At 42.2% G+C, this 18926-nt stretch overlaps 3 protein-coding genes across 7 annotated transcripts in view; 2 read left to right on the forward strand and 1 right to left on the reverse strand.

The window, feature by feature from the left end:
* The window catches only part of aldob (aldolase b, fructose-bisphosphate), a 3888-nt gene extending 1233 nt beyond the window's left edge, over positions 1–2655 (reverse strand). Inside the window, exons 1-5 of the mRNA XM_061281851.1 lie at positions 2498–2655; positions 1368–1480; positions 1078–1289; positions 354–408; positions 114–274 (exon numbers count right to left, since the gene is read on the reverse strand). Coding sequence (XP_061137835.1) covers positions 114–274; positions 354–408; positions 1078–1289; positions 1368–1479 — 540 coding nt within the window. The 5' untranslated portion in view covers position 1480; positions 2498–2655. The remainder of the gene's footprint in view (positions 1–113; positions 275–353; positions 409–1077; positions 1290–1367; positions 1481–2497) is intronic.
* A 1853-nt stretch (positions 2656–4508) lies between these two features.
* Positions 4509–12220, forward strand: rnf20 (ring finger protein 20, E3 ubiquitin protein ligase). Of its 4 annotated transcripts, none has more exons than XM_061285736.1 (22): positions 4509–4611; positions 4945–5140; positions 5279–5347; positions 5738–5836; positions 5934–6081; positions 6338–6523; positions 6649–6764; positions 6841–6987; positions 7084–7158; positions 7249–7368; positions 7478–7657; positions 7722–7857; positions 7979–8100; positions 8201–8360; positions 8574–8871; positions 8978–9095; positions 9213–9362; positions 9441–9653; positions 9778–9903; positions 10145–10285; positions 11360–11464; positions 11673–12220. In XM_061285736.1, the coding sequence occupies exons 2-22, from the start codon at positions 4955–4957 to the stop codon at positions 11847–11849; spliced, it is 3072 nt and encodes a 1023-aa protein (XP_061141720.1). In that variant the 5' UTR covers positions 4509–4611; positions 4945–4954; the 3' UTR covers positions 11850–12220. The 4 variants fall into 4 exon arrangements, 3 of the variants coding, with proteins under 3 accessions (XP_061141720.1, XP_061141732.1, XP_061141728.1); XM_061285748.1 differs by having other exon boundaries at positions 8216–8360; XM_061285744.1 differs by having other exon boundaries at positions 4550–4569.
* Positions 12221–12784: 564 nt separating this feature from the next.
* LOC133151551 (uncharacterized) lies at positions 12785–18033 on the forward strand. Of its 2 annotated transcripts, XM_061274692.1 has the most exons (4): positions 12785–13614; positions 14605–14664; positions 17017–17119; positions 17575–18033. In XM_061274692.1, the coding sequence occupies exons 1-4, from the start codon at positions 13387–13389 to the stop codon at positions 17928–17930; spliced, it is 747 nt and encodes a 248-aa protein (XP_061130676.1). In that variant the 5' UTR covers positions 12785–13386; the 3' UTR covers positions 17931–18033. The 2 variants fall into 2 exon arrangements, with proteins under 2 accessions (XP_061130676.1, XP_061130686.1); XM_061274702.1 differs by lacking the exon at positions 14605–14664 and having other exon boundaries at positions 12786–13614.
* The last annotated feature ends 893 nt before the right edge of the window (positions 18034–18926 follow it).

Here is an 18926-nt window from a genome sequence, read left to right on the forward strand (position 1 = left end):
AATATTTGAGACTGCTGATCCACATTAACATTGTTCCAATTCTAGTGTGTGCCATTCCATAAGTTAGAAATTGAGATTTATTTCTATGGTGTGTGTGTGTGTGTGGTTCCAACCTGTTGGCAGATGCTGGCATATCTGGCCAGTACGTTGGCATTCTCTGCAATGCCAAGAGCTGTAGGGCAGCTGTCTGAGATCTTGAGCACACACCTCCACTTGGCAAAGTCGCAGCCGTCTTTCTTGTACTGGGCACAGCGCTCCGATAGGCCGTCAAGACCTGTGGACCAACAGCAAAATGAGCAACGTCAACTGCGGGAGACTTTTTGTGATGAAGAAGCAATTGGGATCATTTTTACCTTGTGTGGTTGTCTCTCCATCGGTTCCATTCAGAAAAGCTGTACCTTTGTCCACCTGAAGGAGGAAGATGCCATTAACTTTCAAAATGAGCCAATTTGATGGAGGGAAAACTGTGTCCCGCAACCACAAAGAGTTTATATCTGTCCTTCAAGGAATAAATCTCTGCAAGTATAACTATAAGTAAATTACTATGATAGGCCTAATGAAAATTTGTTGTGGGATCTCAGGTATCTAATATTAGGCAATTGAAAGTGTCAGATATGACTGACGTAACTATGTTAAATTAGTTTCATTGTCTCATGGAGCAATTGTGCTTAAGCTCTTGTTGTGCCTGTTCGTGACTAAAGATAGAAAGAGTAGGCAGTACCAAATTAAATGATTTGTCAATCAAGTATTCTGCCAATTAAAATGATTTTGTAGGTTTAATTTAATGCGGCCTGTGTTATTTTTGTCCACTTGGAGTCGTGATCCTCATGAGAGTTGGTTAGGTGTATAAAGGCGGGGCCTGTCCCGGTGAGTGACATTGGCATCAGTGAATGAGACTAGCTGATGAGTGGCTCGTGAGGTGTGGCCACTGGCAGCTCAGATTGCGCTTACCATGTGTTGTTTGGTAAATAAAGGGTAAAGTTAAAGATTTGTTAAAGTCAAGTCACCACCCCGGTGACAAACCATTTGCACCCCTACATGGACAGAGATTTGTGAGCTCTTTGCCCGCTCGCTCACCTTGATGCCAACAACAATGCCCCTTTCTTTGATGACTTGGGGGAAGAGCTTTCCTTTGTCTGACTTCTGGTAGAGCGTCTCGTGGAACAGGATCACCCCTCCGATGGCTTGAGGGACGGGGTCAGGAGATGTAAAGAGGAGGTCACGGAAGCAGCGACGGTTTTCCTCATTGTTCTCCACGTTGATCTTCTGGAGACGCTTTCCCATGGTGCCTTAAAGGCGAGAAGTAAATCAAAGACTCGTTTGCAGCTATCTTTTTAAAAATTCCTCTGGACCTCAAGTGAACTTACCGGTTGACTCATCTGCCGCCAGGATTCCCTTTCCCGGGGCCACTATTCTCTGAGCAATTTCCGAGAGCTCCTTCTTCTGCTCCGGAGAGAGGGTTGGAAATTGCTGAGCCATCCTGGAGGAGGACAAACAGGTTATTTCAGATGTGAGCAAGCCAAGGCTCTGCAGAAAGTATGAGGAAGATGTTCTCCTTCTCTGGATCATTGACTGCCTCTCTGACGTCACCTCTGTAAATGTTTGGCCTGGTTCAACCTCCAGTTTTCTCCTACCTAATGCGCAACCAGTGGGTAGGAAGTAACTAAGTATAAAATGCCTCGATACCATCCTAAAGTTTTTAGGTACTTTGCTTGAGTATTTATTTTTCTGAAGCTTTGTTACTTTTACACCCCATAGTTGAAAACAGTTATCCATACTTTCTATTCCTTCGTCAAAATAACCTCGTTATGACCGAGGTAAATTTGACAAAAAAAGAAAGGTAAAGTCAATCTAGGTTGAGATCTGGGCATCTTATAAAGTGGAAAAACAGGGCCAGTAGTGACACGCTGGGAAGCAATTTATTTCCCAACCTTGCTATTATTCAAGCAAACAAGATGTTATTGTCTCAAAAAATGATTTGTGGAGAATTCCTTCGTCTTGTGCCAGCTAAAGGTTATCATATAGGTATTGCATGAATGATCGTTAAAAAAAAAAAAGTAACTTTTGTGCATTTCAGAGCTTGCATACATACATACTTGAAATGAGTTAAATCAGTACTACTGCAGTACTTTTGCAACCCCTGTGTTGCAACCCGAGTTCAAAGTACGTGCATTTAAAAACGGAGAAAGAGTTGTATTTGAAAAGACGTGCACCCACTTCAAATCTAAGTGACTGCACTGAATTTGCAGGAGTCTTCTTTGTACGCAATCACGAGATTGATATGCCTGCATGAATGCTGACGCGTCAGTACTCGCTCAAATGTTCCGAAATCTCAACAGGACTCAGCCTGCAAAAGCACACAACCCGTCGAACCAGTTTTGGAAACGAACCCGTTCTTTGACGGTTCGTTCGATTGGCTTTCATAAAACGACGACCGCTCCTCTCTTTCCATCCCACTTGAGAAGAGTCCACAAATAATAAAAAGTGGAAAACTTACTTGACTGATATAGCGTTGAGTCACACTGAATGCGGAGACCACGAGAAGAGCACGAAAAAGTGTATTTAAGTGAGAGGAGGAGGCGCTCCTGATGTGATGTGGCAGGGCGTGCAGCACCCCGGAAACGCAATTGGCTCGAAGCGGATAAACATGGGCGGAGTTAGAAGGCATCAATAGTGCTCCTTTGTGGACTTCAGGGCAGTCCAAGCGAGTTAAAGCAATCAAATGGAACAAGAACATCAGCAAGCAATAAATTGACACTTGATTATTATCTAATGCAATGTCGCAATACAGGGTTCTGACATTGTGTTTTGGATTCATTGTGATTGTGGATAAGGTCAGCAACTGTCAGCGATGCTTACAAAAAAAATCTTTAAAACTCAACTGACTGAGACAGCAGAAGAAAGTTGTCATGAATATGTCGACATTATGCATACAAACACAGGCACAACACATTTACGGGCAATATGTGTTTATGCACCAGATCATCATAATTCAGGTCACGACACATATTTAACTACTATAATAAAAACTAGTGGTGAGTCATCATGGCCTGAGGCCAGTGGCGTAGACAGGAATTTTTCCAGTAGGGGCGCGCGCCCACAGGAAAAAAAATCGAACATCACCCACGCCGTTTGCTGATCGCTAAAACAACTTCCGGGTCCGGGAGGCAAACGGTGAATGGATAACATCTCGCACATAGAATAGCGCAAGCACATTGGCGCAAGACCGAAAGAAAAAAGCGCCGTGAAAATGAAGAATCGAAAAAGCTCGATTTTTTTTCAACCGGGGCGCAGGGAGTCCTAACCGGGGCACCGCCCCGGCTTGGCTACGCCACTGCCTGAGGCTGAACACTATCTGAAGCACTTACCTACATTCCACATCTAATTCTAGTGCAGTATCTAATTAGGAGGATCGATAACATACAGTATCAATCATATAAGGCGTTCTAACAAAAACGGACCTGGAATGTTTCACCCTAAAAGTCTATGGATGCAATAAAGGCACGCTTGGATTAGTTTTGTGGAGAAGAACTTCACATCCTATCATCAACAACGATCTAACATTGAAAACGTTACTATGAATGAATGGACAGAAATTCCCACAGACACACTGAAGCTAATTTCTTATTGTCTTATTTGTCATGGTGAAATGATTAGGTGTTGCAATATTATCTTTGTGTGAGAAAGTGTATATAATACATCATTATATAATTTCTTGCTCAGTTTTGAAGTGAAAGTAAGAGTTGGTATTCTAGTTGTGAAAGTTGTTTTGACATGAAAGCTTTGCAGCTGCCATGCGTCGCTGCCCACTAAACACGTCCTGCACAAGATTTTAACATCTAGTTTTTACACAACATGGACTCTGTACTGGGTGCACTATACTCTTCAGTATTGCTCAATGTTCAAAGGTTTATGATGGTCTCTTTTATATAAGGACTGGGGGAGAGAAAGGCAAAAGGGCAGTTCATTGTTTTACTCTACAGACAAAGAAATGACCCCTCCCCGTCAAAAAAATATTGGATCTTTAACCTGATGGAATGTCGCCTCCATAAAGGTTCTCTGGTTAAAGAAAAAGTAAACCGATTAAATTTGAGGTGATTTTACAATAATGCGAAAATATGAATTTATTTTAATATCATATACGAATATTGCATTTAACATCCATTATATGTATTTATTCATAACAATTGATAATTAAAGTTATTTATAAAGTTTCAGTGTGTGAGTTAATTTCTGTTTGGGGCCCCAACAGACCCCAGAATCGCTTGACTGTCACCATACCCCTCATATTTATTACAGCATGTTCACTTGATGCAACATTTTTAAATGGTCGTATGCCGTAAGTTTTTTTTATTTTTATTTTTTATTCGGTGCAATCCGGTGTTATTTTTATCCCGGTTATTTTTATCCCGGAAGAAACAATGAGAAGTGGCCATTCTGAACGTGTCAAGGCATGTTAAATTGACCCCCGTGGCACTAGATGGCGCACTACACGTCCAGTTGTTTAATGATAGTTCGCTACAGCTTCCGTTTCCGGGAGTAAAGAAGCCGCAGCATCAACATTTGCTCGTGAGATTTCACATTTTTATTAAGATCCTGCGTCAAAAAGTGGTAAGACCTTTCCTCCGACTCAGGTCGGGTTGAACACAAGCACATGAAGCTGTAAATTTTGTGTTTGAAATAGATTGTTACTTTTCGGTCGGCACCTGCGCGCTCCCATTAGCATGTAGCTAACATTAGCGCTAAAACAGCTTGATGCTAATGCGACTTTTAGATACAGAGATAACTTTTTAGGGATGTTCTGTCTACTGTGTTTTGTTATGTTTTGTTCAGTTTAACACGACGACTCCCACAGCCACCTTTGTTGCTAACTAGCAGTTGAAATGCCATACACACAGAGCAGAAGAAACTATCTCACTATTACCACTGCGTGTCTTGTAACAGGTGTCTTAGGATGTCGGGGCAGAAGCGTCCTGCAGATCCTAGCGGCCCCTCCTCAACCTCCGGTCTGCATCCGGAAAAGCGGAGAGAGCGGGATGGAGAGGATGGAGGTCATGGAGGTCCCGGTCTAGGTGCTGCAGCTGCTAGTGGGAGCACAGCGGTGGAGACGGTCATCAAACTGGGAGGGGTTTCTAACTCGGTCAGCTTGATTATTCTCTTCCATCGTTACACTTAATTTAAAGGACACTATATTTGTGTGTATGTGTGTGTGTGGGGGGGTGTCCGTGTGTGTTTGTTCACTTGTTCATTGGTAATGTTCCACAACTTGTTTTTTCAGGAAGAACAAGATATCAAAGCTCTCCAGGCTAAGAACCGGAAACTAGGAGAATCTTTGGATCAAAGACAGGTGCATTCTGCTTTTTTAACAAATCAGAATCTGTTGTTGAGTTCTGAAACACTCCCTTCCCACTACTAAGTAGTGTACTATATAGCAAGCACACCATTTTGTGGTGCTGTTTGGATGTGTTACTAATGACCATAGGTTATCCTCATTGCCCTCAATGAATCCTACAATGCATTTTGAAATGTGAACGACTGATGCTCTTTGGAAAATCATTTTATCCCTTGGTGCATCAATGTTTATTGCGCCACCCACGTGAATCAGCTGACATACTACATTTCCTCTCGGTAAAAATCATTTTGTAGTGATTAGAAAATTGCGTATGTGTAGAATTCCGAGTTGATTCCAAACATCGCATGTGTTTTTTAACTGTAAACTTTGATTTTTGGTTTGCAGGGCATTGAAGATGAATTGCGAGAGCGAATCGAGAGATTAGAGACACGCCAGGCCACTGATGATGCAAGCCTGCTTATCCTCAATAGATACTGGAATCAGGTGAACACTTGGGGGTTTATGCTCAGCAACAAGATCCAGCAGAGCACCTTAAAAGATGTCAACAGAATTTCAATGTCTTATCATTCTTTGCTTTCAGTTTGATGAAAATATTAAGCTGTTCATAAGACTATATGACCAATCGCCAAGCGAACCAGAGAAGTCTCCAACGGGAGAAGGAAGGAACTTGAAGCCGGAAACCCCTGAACCGGATGGAGATTCCAATCAGGAGAGGTCCAAGGACAGAGGTAATGAGAAAGAAAATGTAGTGAAGGTGATTTTACACAACACGGTGTGTTCAACTAAAAGTCTCTGGAGACTGATTCCCTAGGCAAGTGAAGCTGCGGACATTTGGAAATATAAATAATTTTATTTGTGTACGTCCGTGCAAATTAATACAATTTAAAAGTATGCCATTTTAGCTTATTTGTGTTTAAGTAGAATTTTGTCATATGTAATATAGTTTATGACAGTTTGGTGAATGTGCTCCACTGTTGTTCACAGGCCACCAGGGCGAGACATCCAACTCCTTCCTGGCCACCCTGGCTAGCAGCACCAGTGAGGAAATGGAAGCCGAGCTTCAGGAGAGGGTGCAGTCCAGCCATATGCAGGCTACTCGTGTTGTGGAGGTCTACAAGTGTCTGAAGAGCACAGTAGACCAACTGAAAGCAGACATGGATTCTGGAATTGGTCAGTAAAAGAAATCAACAGTCACTAATGAATAATGAACCGGAGTAGGATAGGGGCCACATGATTTAGTGACTTGCTCAAATGTGCTTTACACACAATCATTGTCGATGGGTGTTATTTCTCAGCGGGGAGTTTATGCCATGTAGCTTCCAAATTGAACACGCTGCTGACTGGTCAAAATGAACGTCTTCAACAACTGTCTGAGGACCTCAAGCAGAAATACAATCAAATGACCAGTGAGGTACGCATTATATGACGCATGCTGTGTAGTAATGATATTGCACAGCCCTTATGCCCTCTCCTCCTCTTCTGTCAAGTTCCGATCTCTTGGTCGTGCAGCAAACAAGGCAGACCAGCGTGTCAGTGAGCTGCAGGTTTTGAGTGAGGAGCTTCAGTGGGATATGGAGAAGATCCGTCGACGTGAGAATCGGCTAAATGCACACATGAGTGAGATACTAGAGAGGGTATGATGTATTTTATTTTAGGCAAATACGTACTGTATGTATGCATGTCTGTTTGTTTTTTTTGTTTGTTTTTTTAAAAAACAAACCTCACCCCAGGTGAACAGCAAAGGTTATAAAGTGTGTGGGGAGGCCAGTAGTGTATGTGGAACCATCACCATCAACAAGAGAAAGGTAGGATTTTTTTAAGTGAAGAACATATATTTTATTTATTACAGTAATGCTTCACCTTTTTTCCTGTTTGGTGATGTTGCTCTCCTGCAGTTTGAGGAAATAAACAGTGAACTGGAAGAAAACCAGGAGCTGGCAGATAATCGTCTCATTGAGCTCCAGAAGCTCCAGCAGGATCTGCAGAATGTGCTGCAGGAGAATAACAACATGAAGGTGTGTTTCATGTGCCGTTACATTATTTGGTGGATATTTTTACTAATAGAAAGCTTTTTCACATCTATTTTGAGAATTTGCTCTCTGAATGTGTACTCTTCCCACTCAGGCTGAGCTGCTGAGTCGAGCAGAGGGCATGGTGAAGGATACCTCTGAGTATCGCTGTCTGCAGTCACAATTTTCTGTGCTGTACAACGAGTCACTGATCCTCAAGGCTCAGTTAGACGAGACGCGTGGCCGACTCAACACAACGAGGACGGCACGCCTTCGACAGCTGGAGCACATGGAGGTAAGCTCGTGTTGGCATCCGTCCAAAGTGAGCGCTGCCCCACTGACGCCTTTATTGTTTGCAGAATGACGAGGTGACTTTGCAAAGAAAGGTTCGCACCGAGGTCTTTCAGCTGGAAGATACCCTCGCTCAAGTCAGGAAGGAGTACGAGATGCTACGTATTGAATTTGAACAAACTCTCGCTGCCAACGAGCAAGCCGGTGAGGAGTCGAAGCTTACGGAACACGACGCGGAACCCCGAACTGCTTTTTCTTGTCGGTGTTCACCGAGGCCGGCAGGGATGTCAAGTGCCCTTTGCTTGTTTCTCACCGCTCGCTACAGGCCCAATCAACCGAGAGATGCGGCATCTGATCAGCACCCTGCAAACTCATAACCAGCAAATGAAGGGCGAGGTTGTGAAATTCAAGCTGAGAATGAGAGAGACACAAGCTGAACTCAACCAGGTTTGATGCCAAAAAAGAACTATTTCCTAAAAATTGAATGACTTGTGAAACATATTAGTGCAGGATGATGCCGAAATTATGTATTTGATGTTGTCTGAAGATTCGCATTTCAAAGGGGAGCAGCATCTTGCAAACTCAGTCGAGCACGGAGATTGACTTGAAGGAGGAGACGACGTCCCCTATGACAGCGAGTGTCTCTGGGGAGGCCGTGGTCAAGTCCGAACCTCCTGACAATGACTCTTCTATGCCAAACAGCGCTGGTAAGTGTCAATGAGCCAATAGTGAGCAAAGTAGAATCTCTCAGGTCCAACAAACACGGCTGAGTCGAGACCTTCAACTTATTCACACAGCCACAAAATGTCTCACATGACAAAACTCATGACTCACTTTTCACAAACATTTTGCTCAATTTACCAAGGGTACGACTTTGTTGTGTTCACAATGTCAATTGTGTGATTTTTCTGCTTCACTAGGCATCTCGGTAAAAACAGAGCCAGGAGTTGAATCCGAGGTAACCGTCAAGGAGGAGGAGAAGGAGGAGAAGAAAGAGAAAGAGGAAAAGAAAGAAAAAGACATCATAAAGAAAGAGGAGAAAGACCGCGAGAGGGAAAAGGAAAGAGAGAGGCCAACTCGCAGTGGGATAAAGGAAGAGAGGGAGAAACTGGGAAGTGGCAACCAAGCCGAGGAATCTTCTGGAGAACGTCTTTCTTCAGCTGGAGGGCCCAAGAGGAAAGAGATGGAGCAGTTTAAGATTGTCAGAGTAGAGCTAAAGTGAGACCTTGTCTGGGATTTTATTTCCCACCCCCTCCAAACAAAATGAAGTCATGTGTTTTATATTTCATAGTTGTGGTAATATTATTACATGTCGACTGTACAGGAAAGCTCAGGAGTCCCAGAGAGAGATGAAGCTACTCTTAGACATGTATCGATCTGCACCAAAGGAGCAGAGAGACAAAGTCCAACTGATGGCAGCGGAGAAGAAGGCCAAGTCAGAGGTGGTCAACCCTTGCGCAACACGCTCACACCGTTGTCATGATGGAGAATGCAACTTATGGCTGATTGTTCAGGCAATGGTGTGGAGGGCTTATGTGGAACTTTGTCACTGATTCCAGTCAGATGAACTCCGTCAGAGACTGAGGGAGCTGGAGGAGCGGGAGAGGAGGGAGGGTAAAAAAATGGCTGATGAAGAGGCCCTAAGAAAGATTCGCTCTGTCGAGGAGCAGATTGACGTCCTCAACAAAAAGCTCTCAATGGCAAAACAGGTGCGAGCATGTCTGTCATTATGATTATTATTTTGAATAGACTATTAACAGTTAACACCCTCGCTGCTCCGTCTGCAGGAGGAGGATGCGTTGCTGAGCGAGATGGATGTGACGGGACAAGCCTTCGAGGACATGCAGGAACAGAACATTCGCCTGATGCAGCAGCTCCGGGAAAAGGATGACGCCAACTTCAAGCTGATGAGTGAGCGCATCAAGTCCAACCAGATCCACAAGCTACTGAAAGAGGAGAAGGAGGAGCTGTCGGATCAATTGCTCACTTTAAAAACACAGGTGAATTTCCACTGTGGCCTTGGAAGAATACAAGCCCAAATGTATGCCGACACGTAAGACATTTTGTTTGGTTGCTGCTCAAGGTTGTCTTTGAACAGTTTTTTTTTTTTCGTACAATTGTTAGGTGGATGCACAGCTGCAGGTGGTGAGGAAGCTTGAAGAGAAGGAGCGCCTCTTGCAGGGCACCATCAGCACTGCAGAGAGAGAGTTGACACTGAGGGCACAAGCGCTGGACATGAACAAACGCAAGGTAGCAAGCACTTCATTTGCAGCGGAGGCTCTGAGCCATTGTTTTGGAGTAGAAGTCACACATTAATTACAACAATCGGTCGAATTGTTGAAACTTTTAAAAATAGAACTGTGAACTAATGTGAATAATATTAGCGTTGCCTTTATTGTGCACTAATCCTTCACGCACAAGCCATTGCTTAACAATTAAGACGTTAAAATAAGTCCTTGAAAGTTCAGTAGGTGAACCTGTCATCCTCCAGGCCCAAGAGTCAACCTTGTTGTCAGAAGAGGTTCGAATTCAACTGGAGCAGGTCCAGCAGAGACTCGTCGTGGTGCGAGAGGAGGTTGTGGAAAATAGCATCTCCAGAGAGAAGGAGTCTTTTAACTCCCGGCGAGCACAGGTGGCGCACACATACACACGAGGCCTCTGTTCCATAGCGTCACATTTTGAAAGGCAAGAAGCCCAACCCTCTCTTCCACACATTTTCGACGGTCTTGCGTAAGGACATGATGGGAGGGCTTGAACAAAAAAAAACAACAACCTGGGAAAAGTCCAGATTGTGACATATCTGGCAGAAAGCTGCCAGCTGTTAGCATAGTGACAAGATTTCACCACGCAGCTAATCATCTAAAGTGCCACACGTCCCCCCCCCCCCCCCCAAAAAAAATAAGCTGCTACAGTAGGCACTGTGAAAGAGACAAGCAAATACATCCTGACTCTACTTTCACGCCTATGATGCGTCTCATCGTGTGTGAAAGCATCCAGTTACTTACAAGCGAAAAAGTCAAATTGTACCAGCACATATGGGTGATCCTCCGTTTACAATGGTCAAACGAAACGTTTCAAGGTAAAGGACAGGCTTACTTGGCACAATATTCAATGTAAGTTTTTTATGCCTTGATGGTTGAGCAAGCAAGCCTTTAAAATACTTTGATCACTTTTTTTTTCTCAACAGTAAAACTAATTGAAACAAGTCTTTATTTGTTATTGACTGTGAAATACATATAAAGAAAAACGTTTATTCTTGGGGAAATGTCTTTTTTCTTTTTCTAAAAAAAAAAACACTTAATACAGTAACATTAAATGCTCACCTATTTAACTAAACAAAATGAGCCAGCAAATTTCACACTTTGGGTTCTTAACTGAAGGTTATTTCTCTTCGTGACAAATGCAAGCCATAAGTCATTTCTGTTCAAATAAGATACTGATTGATTACTTTGAAATGATATTCAATGTTATGATAGTTTGTTCTATATTGACAGTTAAATTTCTTATTGTCTGTACTTTTATGCGGAATGGGTGTCAATTACTCTTTTTTTCACTTGAGTCAGCCAGCCTTGCTTCTATCTAATCCGCAGATTGTTTGATCGCATCACACCAGCACAACCCCTCTTGTCCTCAGATTTGGACAAAATCAATCTTGATCCTGGAGCAGCAAGTAATGCTTGCTTTTACTTTGTGATTGTTGTTTCAGGAGGATATCTCTAAACTGAGGAGAAAAATTGAGAAGGCCAAGAAACCGGCAGAAAAAATTAGCAATGGAGATGAAATCTTAAACGAAGAGATTAGTGAGTATAAGGTGAGTTGGTGTCATGAATGTTTTTTTTCCCCAAATAAATTATTGGGTAGATTTTTTTGGGGCAGGGTATTTTCTCGTTCATTCTACTGCTCTCACTCAGTACACAAGAGTTAGTTCTACTGCTTGCTGTCCCAGATATTCCTATCCACTCATTAAGTCCATTAATTTAAGGAGACTGCTTTCTCTCTCTGTCTCACGCTCCCCCTAGGCTCGGCTCACATGTCCCTGTTGCAATTCGCGGGTGAAAGACGCCGTCCTGACAAAGTGCTTCCACGTCTTCTGCTTCGAGTGCGTCAAGACACGGTACGACACACGCCAGAGGAAATGCCCCAAGTGCAACGCCGCCTTCGGAGCCAACGACTTCCATCGCATTTACATTGGCTAGGCCTGCGGGCCCACTAGTGCAGATGGGGCCCGGAGCAAGGCTGGCCATGGCCTCTCCTCTCCTCTCTTCTCATCTTTTGTGGTCAGGCTCTCCGTGGATAAGTGGTTCCAGCAGCCACAAATTGGACTTAAGGCTTTAATGTTGAGCGTTGTTTCATTCCATTTTTACTGACTGAATTTGTTTATGAAAATGGTGCGCACACAAACACAAAGATGAGCAACATTCCGCCGATTCCTCACGTTGAAGTCAATAATTGTAATATTTGTGCGTGTACATTGTTCCTTTTTTATTTGAAAACTGCTGAAACTGCTCTGTACTGAAAATTTCTCAAGTGACTAAGTGTTGCCGCTGCTTATTAAATTGAAATTTGAGCCTTTCTCTCTTCCTTTTAAGGAAACTGGTATAACCACTGTTGTGGTTAAGCTTACAAGCACTTGTGTCATTAGAGTTAGCAACTTTAACTTTCCCTATCGATTATTTTTCCCAAAAGCATCTTGCAATAAATTTAGTTACTTTTGAAATGTGTGTGGAAACATTTTGAAATTTTAGAAATGTGTCAATGCTTAGATGTGGGCATTATCTGTTTAATTGAAATCTTGCTCTGCAAAAAAAAAGCTCAAATTGAAAATTTTTGTTTCAATGATGTAAACATTGTTTTCTTAATCCCAGTTTTAACAGTGAAGCAACTTGAAATATAACGCCAATGCTCAAATGCACCCTTCTTTGTAAATCATGTTTTTAGTCTTAAAATGATTTTATTCTATTGACATATTTTAATTATATTACCAGATCAAAATGTTCACTTTTAATCCTTTTTTTGCCGGACTCGTGTCACGTTTATCACGTCATGTTTTGCGTATTTACGCAACGACATTACGCATTCCCGCAAACGAGTTGACATCCTTGACTACAAGTCCCAGAATACACCCCTGCGTCAATCCTTTTCCTTCTCTTCAAAGAGCCACACGTCTTTTACGTTTTGTGTGGCAGTCGTCAGACGCGACGAGGATTGGAATGTTCTCCTTGAGCAGCTACAATAACCTTTTTGTTTCATACAAATCCTAATTTAATGCGAGTGTGCAGACGAAAGACCGCCAGACGTGACTTTGTGTACGGCTCCGAGCTCAAATAAGAAGATTTAGAAGACTCGTGGTCGGCTCAAACCCACAGGGTTTTTCCTCCCATCATTTCCGCCAAGATTTTGGAACATTACTGCGTCGAAGCTCTTTTTTTTATTCTTAGAATACAATCGAAAGTTTTTCAACAGTTTGATACCAAAAATAGTCTAAGAGGTTGGGAGGGAGATTCGTGAGTGTAACGTTGCCAAAGTTTATAATTAAATAAATACTCGGGCGGCGCATTCGACTCATTAACACGCTTTAAGAATCGAAATCCTAGAAGCGGGTATTTTATTGCTCCAGACTATTTTCAACTCGTGATCCTCAGTCCATTTTGACTTGAGAGTCAGTCACGCGTCCTGCTCAACCGGTTCTGCACAATTGATTTTTGAATTTTGCTGCTCTACAATTCCCCAACGATGAGATTTTGTGCGCGCGTCATGGTGCACTTCTTGCGGCCGTCTTGTGTGTTGTTGCTTTTGGCTGTTGCGGTGCTCCATACTGGAGCAGAGCAGGCCGAACAGAAAGCGTCACCGGCCGGGAAAGGGACCCGACCGACGGTCTCCTTCCGCGGCATTCTCGGCCAGGATTTCCACCAATACGTGGAATCACTCCTGAGAATTGGTGCCATCCAATCAGCGACAGAGGTAAACTGAGTGAAGATGATTCATTTGCATGTGTGTGTGTGTGTTACTAATCTAAAATGTCAACTCTTCACTCCTTTCTAACACCATTAATGTGCAACAGAGCCGGCCCTCAAAATGTATACATGAGATATATACACATACATACATACACCTATATACACACATATACATACATACACACATATACGTACATAGTAATTAGGTTTGTGAGCGTAGCAGACCATCATCCAAAACTTGGCAGAGATTGCATTCCCAAAGTATAATTAACATTCTTGTAAGTCACTGACTGTAACTTTATGCTGCACAAAACACTCCTCACCAATAGGGAAATTAGATTTCTTTCAACAAGTTTAGTTTGACTTGCGAGCAAAAATTTGAGATACAAGCGTTAAAGATTTGATTTAAAGAAAAAATGCTTTGACTTGCGAGTGAAAATTTGAGCGTTGGATGGTGACAGCAAACTCGACTTAAGACAGTGACTCGTGTTTTTAAAGGACCAGCAGAGGCATATCACAGTGTTATAACCCTTGAAGAATGAATATTTGAACACAAAGGATAGCAACATATCTACAAAGACAATATAATAATACACACGTTCTTTATCCTTTCAGTTTCATCTTTTCAATTTATTCTGTAAGATTAGATGCATTTTGAACACTGATTTCAGCCAAGGTGTCAAGCCGTGGGCAGCCATATCATTTCATGTGGCCCAAGATAGCAAATCCTGCATGTCTCCTTCATTTTTAAATGAAACAAACACAGAGAAACAAAAATCCAACAGGTTCACTTATGCATCGGGCCGGCTCTGATGTAACACTTGTTTGATCAACTCTTAATAGGTCACTAATTGAGCCTCTTTCACTCTGCCATGTCTCCCATGCAACCTCTTATGTCCTTCTCAAACCCTCCCGTTTGCTTGTTAATCTCACCACTGCATCTCTTCATCATCTCCTCTTCCTCGCCTTCACCCACTCACTCCATCTCTCCCAGAGTGCACTCTTGTTACTCGAGTCACTGCTTGGTCAGGAGAACGTCTATTCAGTGGCCATGGTAAGAACCCCCCTGGGGTATATTAACTCCTGGCTTTTCTTTTTTGGGGGGGTCAGGGGTGCATCTTGACATAGTCTGTTCAGCTAAATACCAACATTTTAATCCTTCTTGAATTTATGGAGTGCCTAGTTAAGTAATATTGTTTATTTGTAATCAATTCACCAACTCTTTAATGAGATGAATAGTACCATAATTTAAAACCAATACATTTTAAACTCAATTTTTGGGGGGGTGGGCACTAAATGAATGCAACCAAAATTACAGGACTCTTGATCATTTCAATCCCACAGCCAAACTTTACCCATTCCTGCTTTAATAGAACTAGTATCAACCACAACATGGCAACCATCGTCACAAACATTTTAACATCATATTCTGACACTGATGTAGAGCACTAAGTGGTCCTGAAGCCAAAAAAATATCCAATGAGAAAACATCTCACAGTATCATGTGCATGAGAAAATCTGAGCATCACTACCTTTTTTGGGCAGATTTATTTGCTCTTATCACATGTGCTGGCATGCTTTTTGAGTTAGTGCATGGTTACTACTTTACTCGCAAGCTGTAAAGTATTGCATGTCTTCTGCTGCGCCTCTCATCTGTTAATACAAAGGGATACAGAAATAGTTGCATCCGAAACCGGAATAGAACCGTAATCTAGGAGGTTTTATGAGATTATGTGTCCAATTAAGATTCAAGTCTGTGAGGAGAATAATGTTCTTAATGATTACTTTGTTGCCTTTAAAAGGTGTCATTTGGTTTTAGTTGTTCTGATATTGCTTGAAACATTCGAGACTTAAACACTGCAAAGTAATGGAATAAGTGTAGTGGAACTTCAGAATGGTCATTTTTATTCTGTATGAATTGATACTTCAAACTACAGTTCATTTTGTTCAGATACTTTTTGCCGTTATCTGTGGTTCAGACTGCGCTGACTCATTTTCCAACTGCTGACAAGTCACATTTTCCATTTCCACATGTGACCTTAATCCTCTTCCAAACTTTGACTTCATCATTTGTTACGAATTACTATGTATTCAATGGAGAGTGAAATTTTATTCTTGCACAGGACATAGATTTATTTTTTGTGAATCATGTTCAGATTTTGTATTTGTAATAACATTTACATTTTTAAGGACGCTGACATTTATTCTTCAATTGGGCAAGGACAATTAGTCCCATGATAGCAGCATAAGTAACGTACTACATTATACTGTTACTTAGTGTGTTTGTAAATGTCTTATTTTGATGAACTCATTCACTGCCAGCCCAGTTAAAATTGATCTTTGACATCTATCGCCGTCAATGGTAGTGAATGAGGTCAAATGAAAAGATAAAACAGTCTGCTCTCATAGAGTATGGACCACAAAGAATTGTTACCTTTGAGTGCCTCAAATCAGAAGATTTGGACTATATTTAATTAAAAAATGGCTCCAAAGGATCACTCGGTTATTAAAAACATGAGGTGATTAATTTGATAACTTGTTGTTGATTAACCCGATGATTTTTTTACACCATTATTCTAGTCTGTTTATTTTGACAATTCCTATCATTCTTGGAAAGTCTTTGTAATTGAAACTGGATTTTTAAAATAGATTCTTATTAACATTCGTTGAGTTTGTTAAGTGAGGCATACATGTCGCCATAAGCTGCCAGATGCCCGAGTCACGCACAGTCGTCACTTATTGAGCCAGTGTGTTGTGTAGCAGGTGCGCATCCGCAGCTTGCAGATCTACCCTTGACCTTGACTGGTGGCTCCTGTGTTTGCGAGTGTTTGGAGGGGACAGGAATAGAGTGAGGCAGCTGTTGTCGCTCGCACAGTTGCTTGTTCGATTCAACAACGCACCATATCTGCGATGATAAAATGCACTTCAGCAATTCTCGTTGGCCACAACATTAGGCAAACTAATAAAGTAATACAAGTGCCGTATCAGAAATAGTTCCCCTTTTTCTCAGGCTAACATTTGGTGACTATTGAATACTAATTGATTAGATTGTGTTTGGGTGGAAAGTTTCTGTTTGATCAAGACGACAGACAGACAGACAGGCCATCTTTTTGGGATAAGAGAAAACAATGGTCAGATAGAGCCCAGTCCATGTTTAGTAAAGACAGTGAAAACCTTGATTTCTTCATTCAAATAATGACAGTTACTGTATCTTGATTGACATTGAAGTCACGGTGACTAAAAATGATTATTCATTGATTCAAAAATGTTGTACAGTAGTCACCTACCAAAACTCAACGACACAACTATTCGTCCTTTTGGGTCTACCGGGTGTAGTCAGAATGTGTTGTCTTTGTTTGAGTGAAACGCTCGCAAGCTGATACAAGTCGTCTCTGAACCAAAACAGTTTCTGGGAACTGTGATCCGTTTCCTTGCCGAAGGAGCTGCCAGCGGCCTCAACGTCATCGCCGTGTACGTCACAGAGATCCTCAGGGTCACAGGATTTGACGGTAGGCAACCTCTGTGTTTCACTGTATTTTGGAATATTTCATCTCGAAGTTGGCCTTCTCACCTCGGGGGCAGTGTATCGTATTGCACTACTTGATTCTATCAGCGACACTTATTTCAAAACATTGTCCTACGCAACTAGCAAATGGCATTGTCTTGTTTCGAGAGCCTATCCTTTAGCACACCTTATGTCAACAGGCAGAAAACAAGCAATACAAGCATTAGTAGTCGGAGTGCTCACTTCAATGTTGACCCCCCTTCCGGTTCACGCTGTGACATCACTTGTGCGTTTGCCTTTATGCGTACTGCATTTATTCTTGAAAACACTTTCTTTAACATTACTTAAATGAAGGCAGAAAAAAACTAAATTGATATATATTTTTTTATTGTTATATTTAAGCACAGTGTTAATGTTCAAACTGGTCATAATGATACAGTGTGAATTCTCTCTTGGCAGCTGCCCTCCCGCTACCCCGCTTCACCCCAGAAGGCGTGACCACAGTGGCCCAGTGGGGGCTCCTGGCTATCATCGGTTACTGGATCCTGACCATCCTCCTGCGTTTGGTTATCGACGCCCTACGACATATCTTCTGGTTGGTGAAAATGGCGGCGGTACTGTGGCTCTTTGCCATGATTGTCAGCGACAGCAGTGCCAGCGGCGACACCACGGCTGTCCGCCTCGGCGGCCTAGTTCTGGGATACATCCTATTGTCCCTGCTCACCTCCAGCTCGAACCAGGCCAGTGCACTCGAGCATCGCCTGAAGAGCTTGGAGGGCCGAGTAAAGGCAGTTGAAAAGAGAAAAGGCAACTAGCGAGGAACCATTGGACAATGTGACAGTGAAGAGCCACTATCCGATTTTGTTTCTATGTGTGATAAAATTATGATAGGCAATAAAGTGACGTTTTGATCAGAAATTAGTTTGCATTGTTGTTTGTAGTGAGTCAGCAGCAGTTTTAGGGTAATGAAGTATCACATTTTTAAATGTACTATAAATTGCAAGTATTTTTTTTCATTGTGATTATCTATTAATCTGACTGTAGTACAGTCCACAATATCAGCTTTATTATACAAACATTTTGATTTTACAAGTTGAGCTTAGGTCAAAAGACAGGACAAATGAGCAATGAATCAATATGAAAGACTCGCTTATGCTACTTCAAGTCAGGAAGTCATAAATAAGGTCGCAATAATGCAAACAAATCATTATCACTTCAAATTTTCATGGTTCATGAAGTGATATATAGATGTGGACTGGACCTCTTAAGCACAGATCATATGTAGACACTATGTATTAAAATAAAACCTAGCAACCAAATTGCCCTCTCCGAATTGCAGCCCTTTTAATTTAAAAAATGGCACCGCAATGTCAATTTGAATTCGACTGAACAATTGTTCAGCCCTTTTTGTGTTTAAACCTGAAGAAAAACAAGGCAGTCACCTAAACAGGACTATTAGTACGTATAGGACTCCTGATCTTTGAAGCCCCTGACCCTTGAGTGCTTTTCAAGTGACTTACAATGTTGAAGAAAATGCGGAAGTAAACCTACCCACCTACCTGGTGGCATCTCTTCCACAGCACGATTGTTTCATTAGGGAAGGACTAGACCGCCTAGACCGCCAGGGTGTCCTCCACCCCAACCTCTGGCCTGTTGACAGCTTTCTGCACCTGCTTGGTTTCTAGTTGCTGTCAGCTGCAGATTTATGCCATCCTCTGAGCTCACTACAACCCTCTTCAGTCACACTTCCTCTCTAGTTCCTTCTTAAATCCCTTCTATGCTTGTCAAGGACGATCGAGTGAAGAATCCAG

The sequence above is a fragment of the Syngnathus typhle genome, linkage group LG1 (genome assembly GCF_033458585.1).
Source record: "Syngnathus typhle isolate RoL2023-S1 ecotype Sweden linkage group LG1, RoL_Styp_1.0, whole genome shotgun sequence".
Classification (NCBI taxonomy): domain Eukaryota; kingdom Metazoa; phylum Chordata; class Actinopteri; order Syngnathiformes; family Syngnathidae; genus Syngnathus; species Syngnathus typhle.